The sequence below is a fragment of the Lichenostomus cassidix genome, chromosome 12 (assembly GCF_008360975.1).
Source record: "Lichenostomus cassidix isolate B80296 chromosome 12, HeHo_3.0, whole genome shotgun sequence".
NCBI classification, from domain to species: domain Eukaryota; kingdom Metazoa; phylum Chordata; class Aves; order Passeriformes; family Meliphagidae; genus Lichenostomus; species Lichenostomus cassidix.
Genome location: NC_139493.1, coordinates 339,528 through 361,869, shown reverse-complemented (window position 1 = coordinate 361,869; position 22,342 = coordinate 339,528). Strand labels below are relative to the sequence as shown.

The window sequence follows — 22,342 nt, the reverse complement described above, 5'->3', positions numbered from 1 at the left end:
TGGCATAACCATTGCCCTGCTTGTGAGTCCCTGTCTGTGCACTTCCATCTCTCGGTGCCAAAATCCCTTAGCCCTGTCCTCAGCCTGTATGGAATGGTGTTGGGCTGGTGCTGTAGGCAGCTGCCTTGCTGCCTGGCTTCATGGAGAGGTGCTCCATGTGTCCCCTGCTGTGGTGCCAGGGGGTGCCTTGGGGGCTGTGTGTGTGTAGGCTGGCAGAGAACCCCTCTGCCAGGTCATGGGCAGGAGCACTGAGACCCATGGGATACAGCATGGTGACACTCCCATGAGCAGAGAAGGTCAGGCTTGGCCAGTTCTGTTGTGGAATCATGGTACCCACAGGCTGTGTGAGGTGTCCAGCCCTCTGTCCTCCTGGCTGCCCTTGTGCTAATGCCTGGCTGAGCTGGGATTACAGGAGCACCAGGGTGGCAGGTCTGGGTGCATGCCATGGGCAAGTGTTTCCCAGCATTGGTGAAGCAGCCTGAGTTTCAGCTACAGTAAGAGGAAGATAAAGGTGTTTTAGGGTGCAAAAAATCAAGTTTGAGCTGTTACTGTAGCTTCCAGCATAGCTTGTGCTCTTATTACCTCTCTGCGGCACAGTTCCCAGCTACAAACTTGTCTTGTGAGCTCCTGTGGGTCAGTGTATCACAATTTCATTTAATATCTTCAAATGCCTGAACTTCTTTTGCTCTGCCCAGAGCAGAGCCCTTCTGAAGGTCATGCTGATTGTGTAAAGGGTTACAGTCCTCCTGGGTGGCAGAAAGTAAGTGGAAGTAAAACTCTTTCTAAAGAGGATTTTGTTAATCTGCAACTGGCCTTGCCATTGCCCTCCAAGGCTCCTGGCCTTGCTTTGGGGCTTAAGCAAGAGCTGAGCAAACTAACTTCACTTTAAACTTCAGCCTTGACTGTGTTGATCCATTTTAATGGAGCTGGAAGTTGTGTCCCCCAAGGGAGATGGGGTGGGGAATGTGGCAGCAATAACTGAGCAGAGTTCACTGCATTCTCAGATGGGGGTGGCTGCACAGAGCACCACTCACCCGTGTGGCAATGTCCCCAACAGTGCCAGGCAGGAGCTGTGTCCTCCCTCTCACTAAGCACCAGGTGTGAAATGCAAAGCTCTCTTGCTTTGAGAGAAGCCAAATAACTTAATAGCTGGATTTAGCTTTGCAAAGAATCAACTTTCTAGTGGAAGAAGAAAATTCCTCTGGTGTCTGGAAAGCACAGCTTTTACTTGGGGAGGTGGAAGATTGAGCAATGCCATGGTCATTAAGCGTCCCAGGCCACAGCTGATGTGGGCTGCTGAAGCCACAGACTCCATTCTGGCAGTATAGGGAGGCTGGGGAGAGGCACCATGCCATGGGCTGGGCACCTGGCAGAGGTGAGGGTGCCTGGCCTCAGCTGCTTCTGTGGGGTTTCTGGTCCTCATGCACACAGTGTTGGTCAGTTCAGGTGCTGCTGTGTCCTCATACCAATCCTCCCCTCCCAGGAAGGAACCATGGCTGTGGGAGTGCTGTGTGGCCACAGTGAGCTCTGCAGTCCCAAGGGGTACAAAGCTCTTCTCACTGGGCTGCTGACCTCACTCATGGTGCCTCTTGCATGTGCAAAGCTTGTCTGTGCAGCTGTCTTCATGTGTGTCCTCCCCACGCGCTTGGCAGGAATTGTACTCCACAGGTTCAGCACCTTGTTTTATTACAAAGATAGGAGTTTGCCACTTCCACTACACAGCAGGTAAGGGCACTACACCCACAACACGTGCCAAAGTTTAAAAACATATTACAAAGGGCTTGGAGGTTTAGGCAACACTACAAACCCTCAAGATTTACTCTGTTAAAGTTGTTAAAGTTGCTCCTTTAAATGGTTGTAGCAATTTTTTTTTTTGGCTTTGGAAAAAAATTAAATAATAAAGCAATAGCCCCAATGCATGGCCCAGTCACAGCACCTGCAGGCAAACTCTGCTTACTCTTGGCTCACCTGTATCCTTTCCCTGTAACAAACAACATGGGGCTATATAGCTCCATGGCTCTTTCCCTGCCTCCATCCAAGCTGAACATTCTCTGCTACCTTGGTCTGTCTTGCCCTGACCTTTCCTGTGCTGGGCCTGCCTACATCGCTGGCAGCTATTCACAGTTTCTAAAAGAAAAAAAAAAATCAAGAAATTTTTGTGAAATCACTTTCAAAATAAAATGTAGCCCAGCTACATTCTTAGAGTTTCTATTCTGAAGCCATATCCTCAGCAAAGACATTGAGACCTCCACAGTGTAAGTACTTTTTCTGTAGTTCTCATTAAAAAAACCTCCGTTCTTCCCCTTTCCCTCCCCTCCCTCCCAACCTTTTTAACATACTGGATAAAGTCTATTGTTTGTTTTAAAATAGGTATCTATGCACACATACACATTTCTCATGTTCTGTTTTCTGGCAAATGTGGCATTACTGGAAACAAGGGAATGAAGACCACCTGTCCATGGCAGTGAATCACCCAGGAGTTTTGGTGGACAAAGCCATCTAATACCAGGCTGCATCCTAGCCAGCTGGATGACTAATGAAGGCTTCCCTTACACCCTCCTGCAGTGAGGTAGTAATTTTTCTCTTTCCTGTATGGCAGCGAGAACTGCGGTGGGTCAGCCCTGTGGGCAGCATCCTTTGCCCTGCAGGAATGCTGGCTTTGAACACTGGCGTTGGCTGCATCCAGCCTCTGCAGAGGCCTGTGTGACACTGGAGACCAGAGCAGCCATAGCTCCCCAGGCCACAGGAAGGAGAAAGGGCCACCAAGCTGGGTTGGGGCTGCCCGGTGCAGATGGTGCAGGGTGACATTGGGGTGTCCAGTCTCGGACAAGCTGCATTTGTCTCCAGTGGGAGACACTGTCTCACAGCCCAGCCTGAGCCTGGGGCACTCTCTACCTTAGTCTACAGCTGTGGCTGCTGGAGATGCTCCGCTGGCCTGTGTCAGTGCTGGGCTGTAGGGTTTGCGTCCAGTCCCTCTCCCTTTCAGGGCTGAAAGCATACTGGCTATGCAGCCCAGCCCCACTCTCTTGGCTGCTCTCAGGTACCAGCCAGGCACTGTGTCCGAAGCAAGCAGAATAAGCTGCTTTAGGAGACACCTCTGCAGCACTGACCTCGTGTTTGGTGACAGCCACAGCAGGAGACGAAGGGAGAGACAATGCTATCTGGTGTTTGCCTTGTGTGTGGCTTGAGGCCACTGCCAGAGGGCAGTCAGCAGGTGCTGGCCCTGTTGGCATGAAGGGTTGAAGGGTGTTCCTGGGGCTGAGGTGGGGCAGTGCCATGGCCATGTGTGGAGCCAGCATGGTGGGGCCAGGAGTGAGAGGCATGGTCCTTCCCTCACCTGCTACATCCATCTAGGAACATGCCTGGGACCATCTGGCTGGGTGGAGGGATGTTCACCTACCCACTGCACCCCCAGCTCACCATGCACAAGAGACAAGAACCCAGGAAAGGCAGAACAGCCTTTCTCATGCTAACACTGACTGTGTTCCCTCCAGCTCCCAAACAGCTGTCTCCATCAGGGATAAAGTGCTTTCACCATGCCTTAGCTGCTTGGGAACCAACTGCTTTGTCTCACCCCCAAGTTCCCTGTGTTGCCCAAGTCTCAGATGGAGGAGTGGTTATGTTTACATATACAGTACAAAAATTAAAAGGCACAAAAATACACAGAATGCAGCAGACAGTGAACAGCTGATAAGAGTCCCTGGTGTTGGAAAAACAAGGATGTTGGAGGGATGGAGTGGAAGGGAGCTCAGGCTATGATGATCTTTGCTGTCTGTGGTCATTACTCCCTGAGGTGACCCTTCTGCTTTGTGTCTGTTGTTCCAGCCTCTGCAGCCCCACCCCTTGTCCTGAGAAACCATGCTCGGGGTGCTGACTGCTGACCAAAGGGAAAGTGGTGAACTGAACTTGCCACAAGCATCATGCCTCCATTTCTGGCTGGCAACAGCAAATAAATTATGGGTGCCACAGTGCACACCAGAGGAGTTTTAGCTGCTCGGAAAGGTCTTGTGGCTTCTTAGGAGGTGATGGAAACTTTCAGCCATGGCCAGGCCCACCCCCTCCACAAGGCTGGCTTGAGGATGACCAAGGTGTGCCTGCAGCTGAAGGCAGGTTTCCTTGTGGCACTGTACTGCAAGAAAGGTCACTTCCAGGGCTGCAGCCGGCCTAGGCTTCACTGCAGCACTCATAGATGTTGTCCTCCATGAGTGCAATCACTTGCTCAAATTTGTGCTGGAGCTGGGTGCGCTTTGTCGTGGGGTTTGCGTCCAGGGCGGCCACAATCTGTGGGAGACACAGGCAGGTGAGATGAGGCAGGGCAGGGTGCCCACCTGCCAGCCCAGTTCCCCCCACCAGACCTGTGGAGCCCAAATCCTAGCCAGAGCTCCAATGGGGAGAGTCCCCCCTGCCCCACAGCCCCTGTGCTCACACCCCCAACACCCCTGCTGTCCTAGGGTCCCTGGTCAGGGCTGGGAGTGGAGGGCTATATGACAAAAATGCACTGCAATAATAGAGCTGAGGGCTCAGCACCAGCCCACAGGATGCAGGGGGCAGGAGCCAGCCAGGGCTGCTGCCTTGGCAGGGCAGGGACATCAGGTACAAATTATTTTGTGGGTGGGCCTTATCTGCATATTTTGCTCTCCTGAAAGCATCTGTGGGTCTACACATCTGGCAGCCCTTCTTTGCTCCAGCCCAGCCAAATTCTGTAAAGATCAGCCAGGAATAGCTGGCCTTTTCATCCAAGAAGTTGCCAGTCAAAGGACAAAGAGGAGGTGCATCTGCATATGCATCTATTACATATGCAATGTAATTATGCAAACCCCGATAATCCCTGTTCTGTGGGGCTGGATGCAGGTGTCTGCCTGCGTGATTACTGCAGTGATGGTTCCTCCCTTCCCAGGCAGGCCAGAGCCCAAGTGCTGCAAAACCCACTCACCTGGGAGCGATATCTCTTGGCATATTTGTATATCTCAGCCATGGCGACATTGGTGTTGAACTCATTTCGGTATTTCTTTATAAAGACAGAAGAAAGAGGGGAGAATATTAGCAGGATGGACCATGTGAGTTCCAGCCCAGCCAGCAGGCACTGACTACAGTAAAAGCAGATTTTGCCTGACTTTACTGTAGTGTTGGTGCAGCTGAATTTTTAAGGAAGGTGCATTTGTTTGCATCAGGACAGGCCTCAGTCTTTTCAAAGCCAGCTGTAAATATCCACTCTGGGCAGCACTGCTTATCCCTCTATGCCCAAAGCCATTTCACAGGAGGGAGCAGCACATCAGCTGTGCTGTGGAGTATCAACAGAAAAATCCTGCTCGGTGCCCAAAGCTAAACCACCCTGGGGAGAAAGTTTGATTTTGAGGAACCTGTGGTGCATCACTGGCAGGACTCCAATCTGCAGTGTGGCTGCCAGCTCCTGTGGCTGGTACCAGGGCTGGCTGCCAGTGGCTGCGTGGGACTCAGGGCAGCTGCGCCTGGGAGCCAGCTGGCTGGATGGCTGCAGGACTGCAGAAATCCTTGTCCAAACTTCCTGGCTTTTTGGCATTGAATTTTGCTCTCAACTCCCAGTGGTGCCAAAGCTAGTTAGGCTCAAGCAAACTCATGGGTGTTTACTGCAGCTCTGGCAGCAATTGAAGATACTTGGAATTAGGTCAGATGAAGTTTGTGTGTGGAAGTTTCAGGCAAAATATCTTTTCTTGTGTGTTCCTTCCAGCATCTAAGCAGTAGCTGATTGCAGCCTATTCCCTGCTGTTCCCAGGCTCCAGCAGGACAATGAGCCTGCAGACTCAACCCCATCCCTTCCACACCCTTACCCGCGACTCCTCCGCGAGGTGGGCATTCATCTCCTGCTCACTCAGCGGGGGCATGTCGTGGATTTGTTTGTAATATCTCTGCACTATCTTCCGGTACTCGGGGATCTCCTTGGCGTACAGCAGTTTGTTGGTCGGGGAGTCCTAGAGCAAGGGTGAGACACCAAAATCAGGCACCATGTTCCTGGCTGAAAATACTATCCTGTTTGCCTAACCAAAGCACTGACATCAGATAGGGGCCTCAGCTGCAGCTGGGTGTGGGGAACAGCTTTGCTTTTGGTCCTGGCTGTCACCAGAGAGGAGCGTGGTGGGACAACACCGGACAGCTCATGGCAGAAGGGCTCAGACATGGCACAGATCTGTGGAAGGGCAAGTGCCTGTGGAACTGCAGCACCAAACTGCTGCCTTTGTCCTAGCATGAACTGAACATCAGCTCACTGCCAGACACGGGGGGTGATGGGTGTGTGTTTTAATTTGCAGCAAGCACAGGCTAAATGCATGCCTAGGGTCAGGTGAGGTGGCTTGCTGCCAGGTGATGCTCTGCAGGTGAGGGAGCATGCCTGTGACAGATCAAACACTTGTGCTCTGTGGTGCTGCGTGTGGAAATTGGCAACAAGGGAAGGGGCTTCTGCAGCTATTTGCTGGAGTTTCTTGAGCAGCCACACTGATTTAAGCCAAAGAACAAAGCTAGCTTACAAGCTGAACTTTGTCTGTTGAAATGTTACTTTTGGATTTTTCATGTAGCTTTGATTTATTTTGCATTGGCTAATCCAGCCTGCCTGGCCTAAATTGAGTGCATGAAAAGTAATTAACAGAGAACACTGAGTTCTCTTGATTAATGTCAGCTTAGACACAGCAGCCGTAACCTCTGAGCCACACAACTGGGTTGTACCAGTGGAGGCACAGCCCTGCTGCCCTCCTTCCAAACACAGCATGAATAATTCTAACCTCAAGGCAATCCTGTTCTGCTGACATCATTACCCCAGGAATGAACTTGGCTGACTAGCCTAGGGTTTAATCCCCAAGGGGAACTGCCCCAGGCTTGGGGACACCAAACAGAGTGAGATCACCATGTCCTGCTGCCCCTAGTGCAGAACTGCTTCGCAGCGCTCTGACAGGTGAAGAGGAGATCTGCTGAGGAGAGGGAGTGGTGGGCTCTGCCCACGGGCAGCATCCTTGGCTGTGTCAGGCAGGAATAGGGATTCCAGGGTGACTTCAATCTGCTGCTGCAATCTGTAGCTTGGCTAATGATGCAGGGGGAACAGGAAACAGGCACCAGATCCCACAGCAGTTTATTTTCAAACCCAGTGACAAGGCATTATGAGAATATGGCCGTTACAGAGCCTGCTCATAGAATTTTTTTTTCTTTCCTTGGAAGCACAAAGGAAAATGCTGCCTCTTTCCTAAGCTGTTTTTTAATTTGTGTCTGATTTGTCTGTATTATTAAGCAATGGGCACTGGTTTATTAACTGCTTGTGTGCTGTTGGATGTATGGACTGAGTCTGCTCTCACATTTGCAGTATTGAGAGGAACATGCTGAAATCAAGAGGAGAATCCAGCCTGGGAAACGCTCAGTGATACACTGCGTGTACATGCAAGCTGATTTTTATGCTGAGGATTTATTCTTCCCACACTACTCAACAATTCATTCATTTATGCTAGTGTATTCCTGAAAAATGTTTCCATCTGCTGTCTGACTCCAGCTGACCCCTCTTCCCCTCATCCACCACTTGACAAGGACAAATTGTAGGTGTTTCGTAACACATGCAAAAAAATGACCGAAACCCAAACAAACAAAAATCAAGCACTCATTAGATCTTCCCCCAGCATTAACCTCTCCCAGCAAAGGCTTCCTGCAGCTCTGGGGCTGAGGGGGTAGTGCCCACCCCCTCACTGGAGGCTGTCCCCCAAGTTACTGTCACCACTAGCCTCTGGGGTGGGGGAGCAGGGGGAGCGATTGACAACATTTCTTAATAGAACTTATTTATGTCAGGAAGTTTCAAATGTCAACACTGTGCTCAGCCAAGGCGGCGGGAGAAAAGACAAAGATGCACACGGGATGTCTGACTGCTGGCTAGCCCTGCAGCACCGTGTGTGGGGCCTGAGAATGGCAGATGGGACCTGGACCATGCAGCCTTGTGTTTGCTTGGAGCAGACTCAGCTCCCCCACTGGTGTGCTGAGCCCACCAGGCTCCAACCCCACTCTGCGCATGGCCCGTGTGGGATGAGACACTGCACGGGAGGAGAGCACCAACTGCGGCAGTGCTTGCCAAGCGCCCTCCGTGTACTGATGGATGGTGTCAGTGGGATGGCCATGGACAGCCTCACACCTCTAGGAGACCCAGGCCTGGTTTCCGACACCTGGACAGGCACAGCCTGTGTTCTCAGAGGATTGGTTCATCTCCTGGGCTTCTCTTGTAGATGAGAGGCTGTGCAGAAACCACCCAGAGCAACGACTGAAGCTTCACCTGAAGCTACATAATTTTCCATCTTGTCACTGGGAATTTATGGTGTCCCTCAGCAGCTTTACGGGATCATTATGCTGATGGTGTCCCTTAAACCAGCCCTTACTGGGGGAGCTGGCTCCCCTGGGGGGTCTACCCATGCCCCATACAGATGCCCTGAGCAGGATTGGCCTCCACCTGTCCTCATGGTTCCGTGTTATGCCCCTGCCTGAAACAACAGCAGAAAATATTTGTCTGCTCCCACACCAGGCTCAGCTGGGTCAGAAAGCATTTCAGATGTGGTGTTGAGTCAGCATGTACTTTCCCATGGCTGCAGGACAGCTCATGGAACTGATGGGTAACCCTGAGCACTCAGCCCAGTGGTTGGTCTTCCCCACCCTTGGAGTCCCCCAGGCTGGGGGCCCTGCCTGGTGTCCATCCTGCCTGTGACTGTGTGTCCCTGCTCCCTGACTGCTGTGACAGAGGAGGTGCACATTTCAAGCTCAAGCCTGAACGGAGGGGAGGGGAAGGGAGGGGAAAATGCATCCTGGAGACAGCCAAAATTCAGCTGCAAGAGCCCAAGCAATGGCTCCAGCCAGCCAGGCTGGGAGAGGCTGGGCTGGTGACCTCTGCCAGTCCCTGGCCACCCAGACTGGTCCCTGTCAGTGACTGCCTGAGCAGGAGTGCAGTGTCCTTGCCAGGTGGTACCTTGCCCAGCTGCAGGTCGGAGAGCGAGCAGGCGTCGATGAAGGCCTGGGCGATCACAGACAGACAGGCGTCGATGTGGTCTGTCTTGTCAATGTCGAAGACGAACTGGGGGTTTTTCAGGATGTTGACCCAAAACCTCAGTGGCAGGCTGCAAAGGGAAGGATCCAGGAACACACACCAGATGAATTTTTGTGCTCCAGAGGAAGACGGGCAGAAAGGCAGGAAAGATGATGACAGAAAGTGAGTAGTAAAGATGAAAGCTGAGGAGATGGGTTCTGCTATTTCATCATCCCCAGTACAGATCCCTGCCTTGATAAAGGGATAAGCACACACCCTTCTCTAGGCACATATGGTCCTGCTTCTCAGCAGCTCCCAAGGCAGCTGCAGGTCCAGAGAGGCACCAGCAGCTTTGCCTGTGTGGGTTTGTTGAGCCAGTGTTCCCCACTTGCTGCTCTTTGGAGCAATGGTGTCACCTCCTTTTCCCTCTTTCCTGACAGTAACCATCATCTGGTTCTGATAGTCAGCCTGGCCCCACTAAATGCGTTTCATCTGTCTTTTCTTCTGCTCTCATAATTTTCTCCTTCAGTTTCACTGCTGATTTGTCCGCAACACAGCTTCAGTCTATTGCTCACCCTTCCTACCCTCCACAGCAGCTGAGAAGTGAAAGCCACTGTAAGTCTTTGCTCTACAGGCGGAAGAAGGTAGTAAACAGTAGGCAGATCTGTTGCCCAATGGTTTTATCTGCATGCCTGCTCTCCCAGTAAAATTTGATTTTGATTTTCACACATTAGGCTGGAAACGGTTCCTGTCTCCACAGTCTCCAGAGTGCTGAACCTCTCCTTGACACTCCCTCCAAGCTCCCTGCTCTCTCCATTTAAATCCTCTGGTTTCTTTCCTGCACTATTTCCCCTTCACTTTGGCTCCTACACCCCATTCCTGCTGCTCAAGTCTCTCAGCACTGCTGTCTGGTGCCAGCGCTGTGGTGCTCACCAGCACGCCATTGTCACAGCACTCTCTCCCGTGAATACCCTGGAGACTCAGCTTGGTTACAGAGTTAAGTCAGGAAAAGTGCCCCCAAGGGCTGAAAAGGCAGAAAGCAAATGAAAAGGATCCAAATATGCTGGTTTTAAAATGTCCATGATGTTCTAAGACCTGACACCATTTTGGACTCTGTCTCAGATCTCCAGTGCTTGCAGATAACACCACTGCTGTCTCACATCATCCCTGTTTCTCCTTTCATTATTTCTGTGTGCCAGTTCTTTCTGCCCTTTGTCTGCCCATGCCTCCTCTTTCAGCTCACCGCTCCCCTGAGCTCTGTATTTATTCAAAGCTCCCTAATCCTGTGTTTGGCTTCATCTTTTGCAGCCCTCTCTGCCATCCCCTCTGTTTTCCAAGTCCCTCTTCTACTTTTAGCAACCTAATGATTAGTCCAGAACACCAGAGTTTTGCAGCAGCTGCTCCTAAGAGATGGAAGGAAGAAAGATTTCCTTTTCCAAACCTGTTGGTCTTCCAGATGTGCAGAGTGTCAGGGTCTGTGATCCCTCTCTTCTCTGCCTGCTCCTCTAGGAAGTCAAAGAAATACTTCACAGCCACGGGTGGTTTATCATCTCGGATACTGAGAATGGCTTTGAACAAGTCATCCAGGAACTTCTGGAGTGTGCCCTGCAAGAAAAGGACACAGTGGACCCTGGGGAGAGCAGCAGCACCCAAGCCCAGGAGAACAGTGGAGGGGCTGCACACAAGGGGAAACCCTTTGCTGCCAGTTGGATAAGTCAGAAGAGAAAGGGGATGCCAAAGCAGGGAGGGAACGGCTTGTTTGTGGATAGCGATACAATGAGTTTGCATTTGGGGTTAATTTCTTTTGGCATGGAGATTTTCTTTCTTACTACTGGGATCTCACATTTGTGCTTGCTCTGTACAGCACAGACTAAGAAGACCAGAGACTGCTGGCCATCCTTGTGATCTTTGCTTCAGTGAGGCACCATGCTGGGATAAAAATGGGCCAGATCACACACACAATTCTCTTGCTCCCACAGCTGAGCATCTCTATCTCGTGCCCCAGCAGCATCTCTTTGTGGGGAGGTGAGTTCAGGTGTCAGGTATGCACTGCAAGCCATGAAGCAGCCAGAATCCCTTTTGTCTGTGTAGACCCCAGTCCTTGCCAGGAAGAGTGTGTGGGAAATCACACAGCAGCAAGAATGAGTTGGGAAGCTGGAGGGACCCTGAGGAGCCTGACAGCCTCACTAAACATGCTCCAGCCATCTAGGACAGGAGTCCCACTGCCTTCTGGGAGCAACCAGCCCTGCAGCACTCCTTCCCTGGAGCAGGCTTCTCCCTAGAGATCACAAACAACCCCACCTGCCAAGAACAGGGGTGGCCTGGCTCCTACCTTGGTGGAGAGTAGCCGTGTCAGGTAGATCTCTGGAAGGACCTTCTTCCTATGGCTCTGTCTGTGGGACTTCTTATGTTCCACTGATTCATCAGTTGGGAGAACCTGGTCCCAGATAAAGCACATGGTCAGAGCATTCTCTGGAAATGTCACGCTACATTTTCCTTTCAGATGCATGTAATATTCAATTAAAAAGCAGTTACTGTTTTATAAACACACCCTTATATGGCTTTAAAAAAGTGATTCATAATACTGTTTTTCTGACCTTTGTTTCTCCTGTGCTCTTTATAGCCTCTCTCCCTCTAGATGAAGGAAATGAACCCATCCATCTCCCTTTCCTTGCTGGCCTGCTTGTCCCCCTGGGCTCTCACACCCTAGTCTGGCTGCACCTTGGGCTCCCAGCAGCTATGCACATGGCTTCTGCAGAAAGCAGCTTTGCTTGGATTTGGAAAAAGCACAGTATGTAGGAATACTGGCTTTTTCAAAACAAAAATGAATATTCCACTGGTCAGGTCAGTAAATTACTGCTCTATAATGACAAAGCAGGCAACTGACATCCATCCTGGCATTGTTTTGCATGTGAACAGCTTGTTTCCCATCCTTTTTCCCTTCTTGCTCTGTGTGTATGTGCATGTGCTTGCTTCTACTTGAGCATGGAAACTCTTGCAGAGAAAAAAAACCAAACCAGACTATAAAATATTGTTGTCCATTACACCTTTTTCATAACAGCTTTTAGCAGCATTTAGCACTTTGCACTTCCAGCATGGTGTACCAGCAGGAACCCAAAGATCTGCTCAGCCCAGAAAAAAGGCAGAATGCCAGGAGATCCCAGCAGGTGACTCAGCCAAAGTGTCACAGGATGCTACCAGGGACACTGTGCCATGCCATGCTCTGACCATCCCCTAAGCTCTCTGTGGCTGCCAACAGCTCAATCAGACACAACAATTTTTCTGCCATCCCAGTAATTCTTTATCATGTCCCTCAGTTTATCTACAGATAAAGCTTATCTACAGCTCACCTTTCTGTGCCTCTTTGAACCCTGCTGAAGAGAACTAATGAGCCCTGATCCAGCTTGTTCATCACATCTGACACTACAGCCCACAGACATAATTTAAGTCAGTATCAGCAAGGCTGAGATTTCCTCCATTTTCAGCACATGCTCTGAACAAACAGGACCCACAGACTCCAGCGTGGGAGAGACAAGAGATGCTGTGCACTCCATCAGCACCCTCACTATCATGACAGCAGGACAAGTCTGGGGAAGCTGAGCCCAACACATGCCAGTGCCACTGAGAAGCAGGTGTCCTGGAGTGATGGCTCTGCTCCCCAGCAGCAGTCCCTGGGGGGCAGGAAGGGAGGGCAATCACTGGCCCTCACATGCAGCCATCATCCTTGCAGCCAGAAGCAGGATACTTACCAAATGGAAGTACTTCTCAGTGTCCAAATCCTTCACTGTGAAGAAGAGAGACACAGTGGCTCAGTTGAGAAGCTCAAATTGAAATCCACCCCTGCTGGTGGCCTCCATGTCAAGAGGCATCTGAACCCGAAGAGCCCCAACACCAAGCTGGCGTTCTCACCACCAGTGATCTCAGCATTTCTCCTTGGTTTGGGGTTGTTTATTGCATTATGGGGCATGTGGCAAGTACTCTAGGAGGTACTTTAAGGGGGACCTGAGGTCTCCCAAGGAGTGTTTTAAGAGAGACTCAAGAGGGCATGAGAGCGGGATGAGCACAGGGGCACTCCTGCACTGTGATGCCCTACTGTGCCCTCTGTATCCCACACTCCCAGGATTATCCCGAGTCACCATCACGGCAGCTCAGTCCCAAGTAGCTCCTTGCCACAGCAGGCAAAGGACTCCTGGAGAGCCAAGCTCCATACAGGTGACCTGGAAACAGGGTTTGAAATTCCTTGCTCAGTGTGGAATTTTGTCTCCCCTGGTCTGGTTGGACTCTGCACAGCCTGAAACCTAGAAATGCACTGGGAACAGACTGAATACATGTAATTGGGAAGGAGAGGACTTTTTCAATCAAGAGGTTTCAGATTCTTGCTTTTGCTCAGTTTGTCAGCAGATTGGATGCTAGCCCCCAGTGAGGGTGTGAGACAGAAGGTGCAAACCCCTTGAGGGCTGGGAGAGAACCCTGCACCCCATGAGGGAGAGGGAGGTGGAGACTGGATAGCACATGTTTAGAGCCCAGGAACAGGGGCTGGCAGCATCTCCCAGCATCCCCAGCCCGAGACAACCCTCTGACAATGCAAGCATTCCTGCCCAGTCACCAGCAGCAGGTGAGAGATGTTACCTCTGCTCAGTGTGGTGTCCTTCTTGTCCGTCAAACTCATGGCCAGGGATGCCCCTTCAGGGATCTGTGGAGGAAGGGAAGAACATGTATTGATGGTAGGGGCCTCATCAGTGGCTCCCTGGTCCTGGGGAGATCCCAGAAGCTAGTGGATGCTGGAGCAGTCATGGTTCTGCCACAAATATCCTCTGAACCCACCCTGCCTTGCCCCACCCCCTCCAATACGTGGAAAGGGAATTTTCAATACAATTACAAGATAGTGAGGCTCTCCAACCCGATGGGAATGGGTCAAATGCATGTACCTAAGATACATTTTTGGATGTCAACACCAGGTAATTTGAAAAGGAAGGAGAATTGTGCTGTGCAGGTGCCGGTTTGCCTTTCCCCAAATGGGAGAAGTGGCTGCAGCCTGGACCTGTGGGGCTGGTGCAGCCTCTCTGCTGCAGGGGCACCATGCCAGCTCTGCAGTATGGCTGTTACCCCGATAACCACATTAATGAGCACTCAGCTCCACTTTTGTTTTCCATGCACGGCTACAGACCAGCGAGGATTATGCTTCCAGGCATAGCAGGGACTATGAAAATCATTAGGTATTTCTGGTTTCATTTAATTTTAAACAGAAAAGCAGTCAAGAAGACAATCTGATTCGCCATGTTTCCTCATATTTTTGGCTTTGGTTCCTCAGTGGTATCCCTAGCCCCTGCTCTCAGAGCAGGCACTGACAGCTGTAGCTGCGATTTCGGCAGGAGCATGGATCAAGAGCAAGTGATACTAATCAGCCACACTGGTGGCCTTTGGGAATAAGAGCTTTCTTCCCTCCCCTTTCTGTTGTCAGTAATAACTTGTTTTGCATGAAGAGTGTTAATTAGTTTCTGTGTGTTGCAATATTAACGAGATGTTCGCCAGGGCAGATGTCTATTCCCTGGAAGCTCTCATGGAGCTATGGCAACCTCCCTGCTCGTTCCTGATGATCCCGTTTTTGGAGGGGAACTGCAGCTTGCCCTGGAGGCCAGGCAGGCTCCGAGGAGGTGGAGTTCCCCTGAGGTGTCAGCACGTTTACCTTGTAATGTGCTAATGTGTTGAGTTTCTTCCTGCCATCCTCCACCACTGAAGTGTCATCGAGGTCCCGCAGGATGTAGCTGTCAGTGCTGGTGGCAAACCACTCTGAACACAGAGAGGGGAGAAGTGAGACCCCAGCCTGAAGGAGACAGGGGCCAGGGGGGTCTGGGACCGAATGGCTGCCCTGATGTCTGCCCTCCTGTCAGTGCTGCTTCATCCACTGCTCAGACAGGCACCAGCAGCTGCTGCACAACATTAAGTGCTTCATCTGGTTTTCTGGACTGGCTGGTCCCATGCACCTGGTCCTTACCGAGGTCGACATCTTCCACCCTTGGCCACTGGGAGTAGGGGACGTTCTTGCAGAAGGCCTCCAGAATTTTCTCCTTCACTTGACTGAGTGTGTCTGTGTCCATGGCTCGGACGCTCAGGGAATCCATCCCACAACCTTGGAAGGAGACGTTGAGGTTCTGCAAGCAGAGACTGCATTAGGGATGACCTGCCTGGTTCTACTGGCTCCCAAGAATGCTTGGAAGCTGCAGTGCCTGCACAGCTCTGGCTGGTGCACCCTGGGCCCCATGCTGATGGAAATCAGGCTGAACTGATGTGGCCATCGATGCTTTACAGCATGAGAGGCACTGATTTACAGCCCCAGGGGCTGCTGGCTGTGTTGACTGAGCTGGGAGAACACAAGGAGCAACATAGCAGCTCTTCTCATGCTGCCTTGCTAACGCGGCTTGACCACCACAAGGCAGGAGGAAGAGTCAGCCCTTGTCACCAGCCATGTCCTCAGTTGCTTGGCTCCAAGTGGTGACTAATGGGGCCACCAGAGCTCATTGCTCAGGCTCTACTTGATGACACGGGCCAAGCTCCACTGCTTAAACAAGCTCTAAGCCTGCTGCAGGATGGGTCTGCTGCAGTGCTAGAGCCACTACCAGCACAGCTCGAGAGCTACTGAGCAGTGGGACAGGCAGCTGTGAACGCCTGCAGGTTGCCCCAGACACCTGCTCAGAGACCAGGGAGGCACAGCTACTGCCTCAGTTTCAGCCAAAAGCTGCAGGGTAATGAGAGGAACTCTATCAGAAACCCTCTCCTCTTTTTGTCTGGGTGCCTCTTCCTCTCACAAGCTGTGCAGACCCAAATGCTATGAGCATGGTATCTCCCTCTCACCTCAGCTCTGGGGAAGCCCCAGCACATGGATACTCACCCTCGGCTTTGCCTCTATGTTCTCCCTCAGCAGCCACTCCTCATTGAGGGTGTACCTGGCCTTCCCTGTAATGGCATCGATGGAACCCTTGTTAATCTGCTGTTTAATGGCACAAATCAGCAGGAAGAAAGGCTCTCCAACTGTCTCCTGGGGAAAGGAAAGAAGACCAAGTCAGCAAACCAGACCTGGTGGTGATAGCTCCATCAGCAGCACGGCAGGGACAGCTCAGTGTGGACATTGAAGGTGCCTCTGCGCACCAGGGAGCAGAACTCATCCACCCCAGGTGCTGTAAATGCCTGGCAAGGGCCATTGCCTCCCAACTCCCACTTGCATCCATCTGAGGCTGCTCAGAAGTTTTCAGACTTGTGGCAACGTGACAGCGCAGATGGGGAAGAGGACACAACAGCCAACAACAGCCGCAGGCCATTTTTGGGGGATGCTGTAATTGTCAGCATCAACATACCCCATCCAAGCTCTGCAGCAAACACTGGAGCTGTGGAATACCACCGAAGGGCTGTGCCAGTTTGTGCTGTCTTGCAGGCAGAGCTGAGGTGCTGCTCAGAAGGCAGGGGCATATGCATAGCTGTGCTGAACGGGGATGTGCACACGTGATGCTCAGCAAAATACTAATGTGCATTAATTTACATGTGAATTACACAGGAACAGGGAGAATTTAGCATACTGTGCCTCAGAGATGCTTCCTGCAATCTGACAGGGCGCAGACTGTACGACATGCTGCACTCAGCAGGACAAAAAAGAGCTGATATGTACAAAAATCCAAGTACAGAGGTACTTGGGCACCCAGCTTTCTCATGACTGTGTCAGCTGAACCTCTTTTTGCACTGCCTGGTTTGCCACTGAACTCCATGGGAGTAAGCCCACAGCCTGGGCCTGTGGCTCTGGGAACCAGCTCTCATACTTCTCATACCATAGCAGAACCCTCATCACAGCAAAACAGAGAGGATCAGGGTCAACAAGCTGTTCCCATGCAACAGCAAGCAAACACACCATTTAACTCCTTACATTTATCAAACACAAGCTCACGGGAGAGAGGCGAACTGTGGCACTGCTGTAGCAAGAACCAAAAATATATCAGGGAGTATCTATTTGTGATGTGATTCAGCTACGCAGTTTAATGTCAATTTTTTGATCCACTGCTGCCTGCTGCACTGATGTGCAAGGGAAACATAAGCTATTTTCTTAAGGAACTCTTCAGTATTAGAGTACATCCCATTCTCCCCAATGTTCATGTTCAATTTCCTTCCAAGGAGGCAAATGCAAATTCTGCACATTTATGTATTCTGAGCAACCCCCTCCCCCTGCACACACAGGCCTGCCATCTGAGAGCCTGCTCAAGACAACAGATACCCAACGGTTTTGATATTTCTCAGCGAGGAGCTGCTAAATCCTGTTCAATCTGCTTCTTAATTAAAACTTGGTGATTCTTTTATTCTAATTGCCCTATAATTGCTAAAGCAATTAGTTCGATGTCAATTTGGATGCGCTGCATTTGGTGCGGCTGATGATATGGTGATACAGCAGGGCTGTCGGTGGGCACACGCCGTCTGTGCCAGAAGGGCACTCACTGCTTTTCAAGGGTAACTTCATGAATACAGGGAAGTTCTCTGGCTCTGCTGCAGGGGATTAATGATTCCTGCAATGCTCCTATGAGCAAGCAGCACAAAATGGGCTCAGAGCAGGGCTGCAGATGCTGAAAATGGAGGAAGGCTTGGCTTTCAGAATGTAGAGGAAGTTGTGGAGTCAGGGAAGTGGAGAATCTGAGGATTGCAAAGAGTGGAGAATGTGCAGAAGACACAAAGATTTCATTTTGGAGAGAAAGGCAGAAGCAAGATATAACAAGGGGACAACACCGACACAGAGACCTCCTCAGGCTGCAGTGCCACTGCCCCCTGTGAGCCACAAGACACCACTGGCTGGCCCTGCACACAGGGTCAACAGTCTCCAACAACGGCCATGCTGCCAACAGGAACCCTGTTTGTGTCACACGTGAACAGGGACAAACCTGAGGCTAAACTCAGAGCCAGGCTCTGGAGCCTGCCTGTCTCTGCCATGGGCAGCTCCAGCTGCACGTGGACTGCAGTGCCTCCCAAAACATTAATAAAGAGCAAGTCCTACTGATATGAGAACCCTTACGGCTTGAAATGAGCATGGGCTGCACAGGTCAGGGCTGATTGTGTCACTGTCCTGCACACATAAAGCTGCCCTGGAAGGAGCAGCCACAGCTGCACCTGCCCAGTGGAGCGGGCACTGCGGAGCTGCAGCTCTGTGGGGTCACTGCGGAGCCGCAGCTCTGTGGGGTCACTGCGGAGCCGCAGCTCTGTGGGGTCACTGCGGAGCCGCAGCTCTGTGGGGTCACTGCGGAGCTGCAGCTCTGTGGGGTCACTGCGGAGCTGCAGCTCCGTGGGGTCACTGCGGAGCCGCAGCTCCGTGGGGTCACTGCGGAGCCGCAGCTCCGTGGGGTCACTGCGGAGCTGCAGCACTGTGGGGTCACTGCGGAGCTGCAGCTCTGTGGGGTCACTGCGGAGCTGCAGCTCTGTGGGGTCACTGCGGAGCTGCAGCACTGTGGGGTCACTGCAGAGCTGCTGCAGGGTGAACGAGCAGAATCCACCCCAGGCCAGGCCACAGGGGACACAGTGACTGCGATCTGCTGGCAAGATGCTATTTCTGTTTGACTTTTTGGCTTTCAGGCTCAGAAAATGTGGGATGTTATGGAAATTTGCAAAAGTGCTAATCAGACAGAGAATTTCAAAGCAGGGAAAGAAGAGCTGGCAGGCAGGGACTAGAGATAAAATGGCAAACTTGTGAAACCTCCAGCATTGTTCGGAAAACTCATCTGGAAAGAAATCAAAACTGTCTTTGGACTTGGCTAGTTAGGAGAAAGGAAGTTTAACCAGAAGAGATCAATGCTGATTCAGGACAAAAAAAAAAAACTTAAAAAAACACAGTCTGGGGCCTTTTTTTCCTCCTATTGTGAATGTATTTTAATGAGACTTCATTTTCATTTTTGACTGAACTGTTATGGGCTCTTAAAGCTACCCAGGGCACTGAAATAACTGCAGTAATGGAAAGCACAGTTCAGGCTGGCAGGACTTGAACTGTTCCACGCACGAGGAGCGTGGGAGGGCTTCGTTTTTATATGCTTGGGAAAATAAAAAGGTTTAGAGCACAGACTGGATTCACATGTTTCTGCCCTATTAACACAACTCTGACAAGTTATTATAGATGTCCTCCCAGGAACATGCTATAGCCATTTCAAAAATGTTTTGGTAAGGCTAGGGTGGGAAAAGCACAGAAAACAGCTGCTTATCCCAAGTGCCTGCTAATTTTGGGACAATTATCTGTTTGCATTTTGTGAAGAACCAAACCTCCATCCCACATGCAAAACTTGGGTAAGCTCGGACCAAAAAAAAAAAAAAGCTGAATTCCAGAACCCTACTTTTCCTTTTCCTTCCTACTGCCCAACCCTGCTAGGAGCCAGGCACAACGGTACCATGGTAGCTCACGGGGTAGGCTTTCTTTTTAAGCTTTTTCCACCAAAACTGTAGCACAAAGTAGAGATATGGACCATTTAATCTATGTTTTTCACTCAGTTATGTAGAAAGAGCTCTGCATTGATTGTGCAATTTATCTGAATTTGCAATTTAGCTGGGGCCCTGTCCCTCACAGCTAGCCCCCTGCTCATCCCATCCCCTCACACACTGAGCCAGCCCGGTCAGTGGTGACTCCATCGCCTTCAGGTGCCCTCCACATGTGCAGACCACGAATGCCTGTGGCCAGCAGCTCCCTCCCAGCTGAAGACAGCTCCTTCAAATCATTTTCCCCCAAAACACAAATGGACGGGCTGTTATGCAGAGCATTAATGCGAAACAAATGTTTTGAGCATGTAGCGTTGACTTACAAGAGAAAATACAAGCACTTGGAATTTTTCCACTGCACAACGGCAGGGACTTTCACAGCAGCTGTTTCAAATAGACAGTGTGATTAATGGGGATAATTCAGGAATGAAAACCAGGCCCATCATCACATGTCTGACAGAGCAGTGCTACAGGCAGGCGGGCAAGCCTTCTTTTTAACCAAGAAATGCCTCTCTGAAGGCAGCAGAGCTTGATCCTGAGGAAAGCAAGGCACATGGGAGGCGTTTGGCTATCACTACTATTTAAATCAAAGCCCTGAGATGACACCAGCCATGTGCAAGGTGTTGTCTGTTCCACCACAGGGGCTCTGTCCTCCTTTGCGTGGTGGGGAAGATGCCAGCTCTGCTGATCTGGACCAAGCCTCTGACCCTTTGCACAGCTGGGCTTGTGCCACCCGGGACAGTTCAGTGACCTCTCCAGACACTCTTGTCTGACCAATTCTTTTCCCTCTTCATATTTCAGGAGCAGCTCAGTCTCTCCTCTGATCCCACCCTCACTGTGGAGCATGTGTGATGTCAGAGTCTCTTGGAAAACAACTTTATTGCACTTTAGTTTGGAAATCATTTGCTTTCAGTGATGGGAAATGGGCTGTGGTGATGCTCTGCACTGTCATGGCTTCAGGCTGGCTGTGGGAGGCCTGGAGGGGATTGCAAGCCCAGTGTGCAGCTTTAGCCCCTGCCCAGGACCTGCAGGTGGACGGAAATGCACATTCAGGCCCAACAGCTCTGCAAAGGACCCCGTCACCTTGCAGTCCTGCTCCCACCAAACCCTATTCTCATCCTCCCTGCATGGGGCAGGCAGGGCCATGAGCAGGGGGAAGCCAGCTCACAGCTGCCACCAGCACTGCCCAGCCCTGGGGGTGACCACAGGCCCCCCCACCACTCCCCCCCCAGCCTTGGAACAGCCTGAGGGAATGGGCAGCTCCAACCCCGTGCTATGTGTGGACCTCCTCACCATTAGTGAGCCTGTAATGTGCTCAAGCCTTCAGGCCCACGTGATACGGCTCCACTTTCCTCTTTTTCTTTTTCCCCTGAGAAAGCTTTCTTGCACAATGTCCATTCTTAGCACAAGCTGGAGCTGGATCAGAAGCCTTACATGTGGTCTCCCCTCCCCAAAAGGAGAGACCAGTACTTTTTTTTCTCCAGTGGTTTAACTACAGGCACAAAATCTGAAGATTAAAAAAAATTTTACTAATTTCCTCTGTTCTGCCCTTACAGGCTGGATAGCTGTGCTACACCGGTACAGCCATCCCCATCCACTCCTGTAACTCCTCTTTTATTCGACTGGCTAATTGTGTCAGCTAAAATGAAAGATTACGAACTACAAAACCACAGGCTTTAGGACAAAAAGTGATCATAGGGGATCAGAAAACATCACAATATGTATGAAGACAATACAGAATCGCTTCTGTGGATGCAGAAAACACTTTGGGAAAAGAGATTTTTTCAAAGGCTTTTTCAAGGCTCTCCCCCATGGGTATAATGGGGTGTCCTCCAATTAACTGCTGTGGAATCAATTAAGTTATTGCTCAATTCTTCTGGGGAATTCCAAACAGAACTGGCAAATGTTGGAGATAAAGCACTGAGCAGATGGACTGCTGATGGCTCTGTGATGCCAAACATATTCCTGCTCATTACCGCCAGAAGACAGTCAGCCTTCTGGGACAGACACCCCACCTTTCCTGCTCGGATTTGTGTAGAACCATGAAGATGTCTCTGCATAAGAGGCCCCACACACCAGTGGGCAACAATATACAGCAGCCCCCGCCCTGGTGCCCTTGGCCCTCCTGAGCATCACAGCTCCTGTGCATGACAGACACTGCTGACTGGTCAGTATGGCTGTGCCAGCTGGTCACAGAAACAACACATAACCAGGCGGCTTACAAAACCTCCTGCCATTCTGGTTATTTTGTAGCTTCCCTATGGCTCTCCTGAAGCACAGTGAAAACGCTGATCCGTGCTCCAGCCTGCACAGAGCTCACCGAAGCTCGGGGCAGAAGTGGAGAAGCAACTGAACTTCAGGATGCTTTCCTACACCTGAATCATTCAACACATCAGTTTGACAACAGTTGGTGACCGTTTGAGTGGCACTACTAGCAAGTATCAGGTCCTCAATGGCCCCCACATCACCCATCCCTGCTGCACACAGACACCCTTTACCCACCACAGCAGCCACTGGTTCTCTTACTCTGAGATAGCTGTACATGCAGATGGACATCCAGTTGGTGAGCATCTTCTCCACCACAGATTCTGTCCTCCTCAGCATCAGCTTGGGGTTTTTGGAAGCTGAAGCATCTATTAGATCCACCAAGAGGTCCTTCATGATGCTGGTGTAATACTCCAGTTTCCCATGCAATGCAATAGTAAGCAGGGAGGCCAAGTTACACCTGAAACACAGAATGGTATAGGACTCAAGCCCCAATCCAATGAGAATGAACTGCTGACTGGCACTAAAAAACCCAACACACAAAGGCAGTCTTTCAGACAATATTCATGAGCCTTGTTA

At 51.0% G+C, this 22,342-nt stretch overlaps 1 protein-coding gene across 2 annotated transcripts in view; it reads right to left on the bottom strand.

The window, feature by feature from the left end:
- Positions 1 to 1,669: 1,669 nt before the first annotated feature.
- PLXND1 (plexin D1) overlaps positions 1,670 to 22,342 on the bottom strand; it is a 71,153-nt gene continuing 50,480 nt past the window's right edge. For both annotated transcript variants that reach the window (XM_085072190.1, XM_085072191.1), the window contains exons 25-36: positions 22,025 to 22,223; positions 15,903 to 16,049; positions 15,009 to 15,165; positions 14,700 to 14,803; positions 13,643 to 13,706; positions 12,763 to 12,797; positions 11,346 to 11,450; positions 10,455 to 10,618; positions 8,957 to 9,104; positions 5,808 to 5,948; positions 4,934 to 5,008; positions 1,670 to 4,281 (exon numbers count right to left, since the gene is read on the bottom strand). In XM_085072190.1, coding sequence (XP_084928316.1) covers positions 4,165 to 4,281; positions 4,934 to 5,008; positions 5,808 to 5,948; positions 8,957 to 9,104; positions 10,455 to 10,618; positions 11,346 to 11,450; positions 12,763 to 12,797; positions 13,643 to 13,706; positions 14,700 to 14,803; positions 15,009 to 15,165; positions 15,903 to 16,049; positions 22,025 to 22,223 — 1,456 coding nt within the window. In that variant the 3' untranslated portion in view covers positions 1,670 to 4,164. The remainder of the gene's footprint in view (positions 4,282 to 4,933; positions 5,009 to 5,807; positions 5,949 to 8,956; positions 9,105 to 10,454; positions 10,619 to 11,345; positions 11,451 to 12,762; positions 12,798 to 13,642; positions 13,707 to 14,699; positions 14,804 to 15,008; positions 15,166 to 15,902; positions 16,050 to 22,024; positions 22,224 to 22,342) is intronic.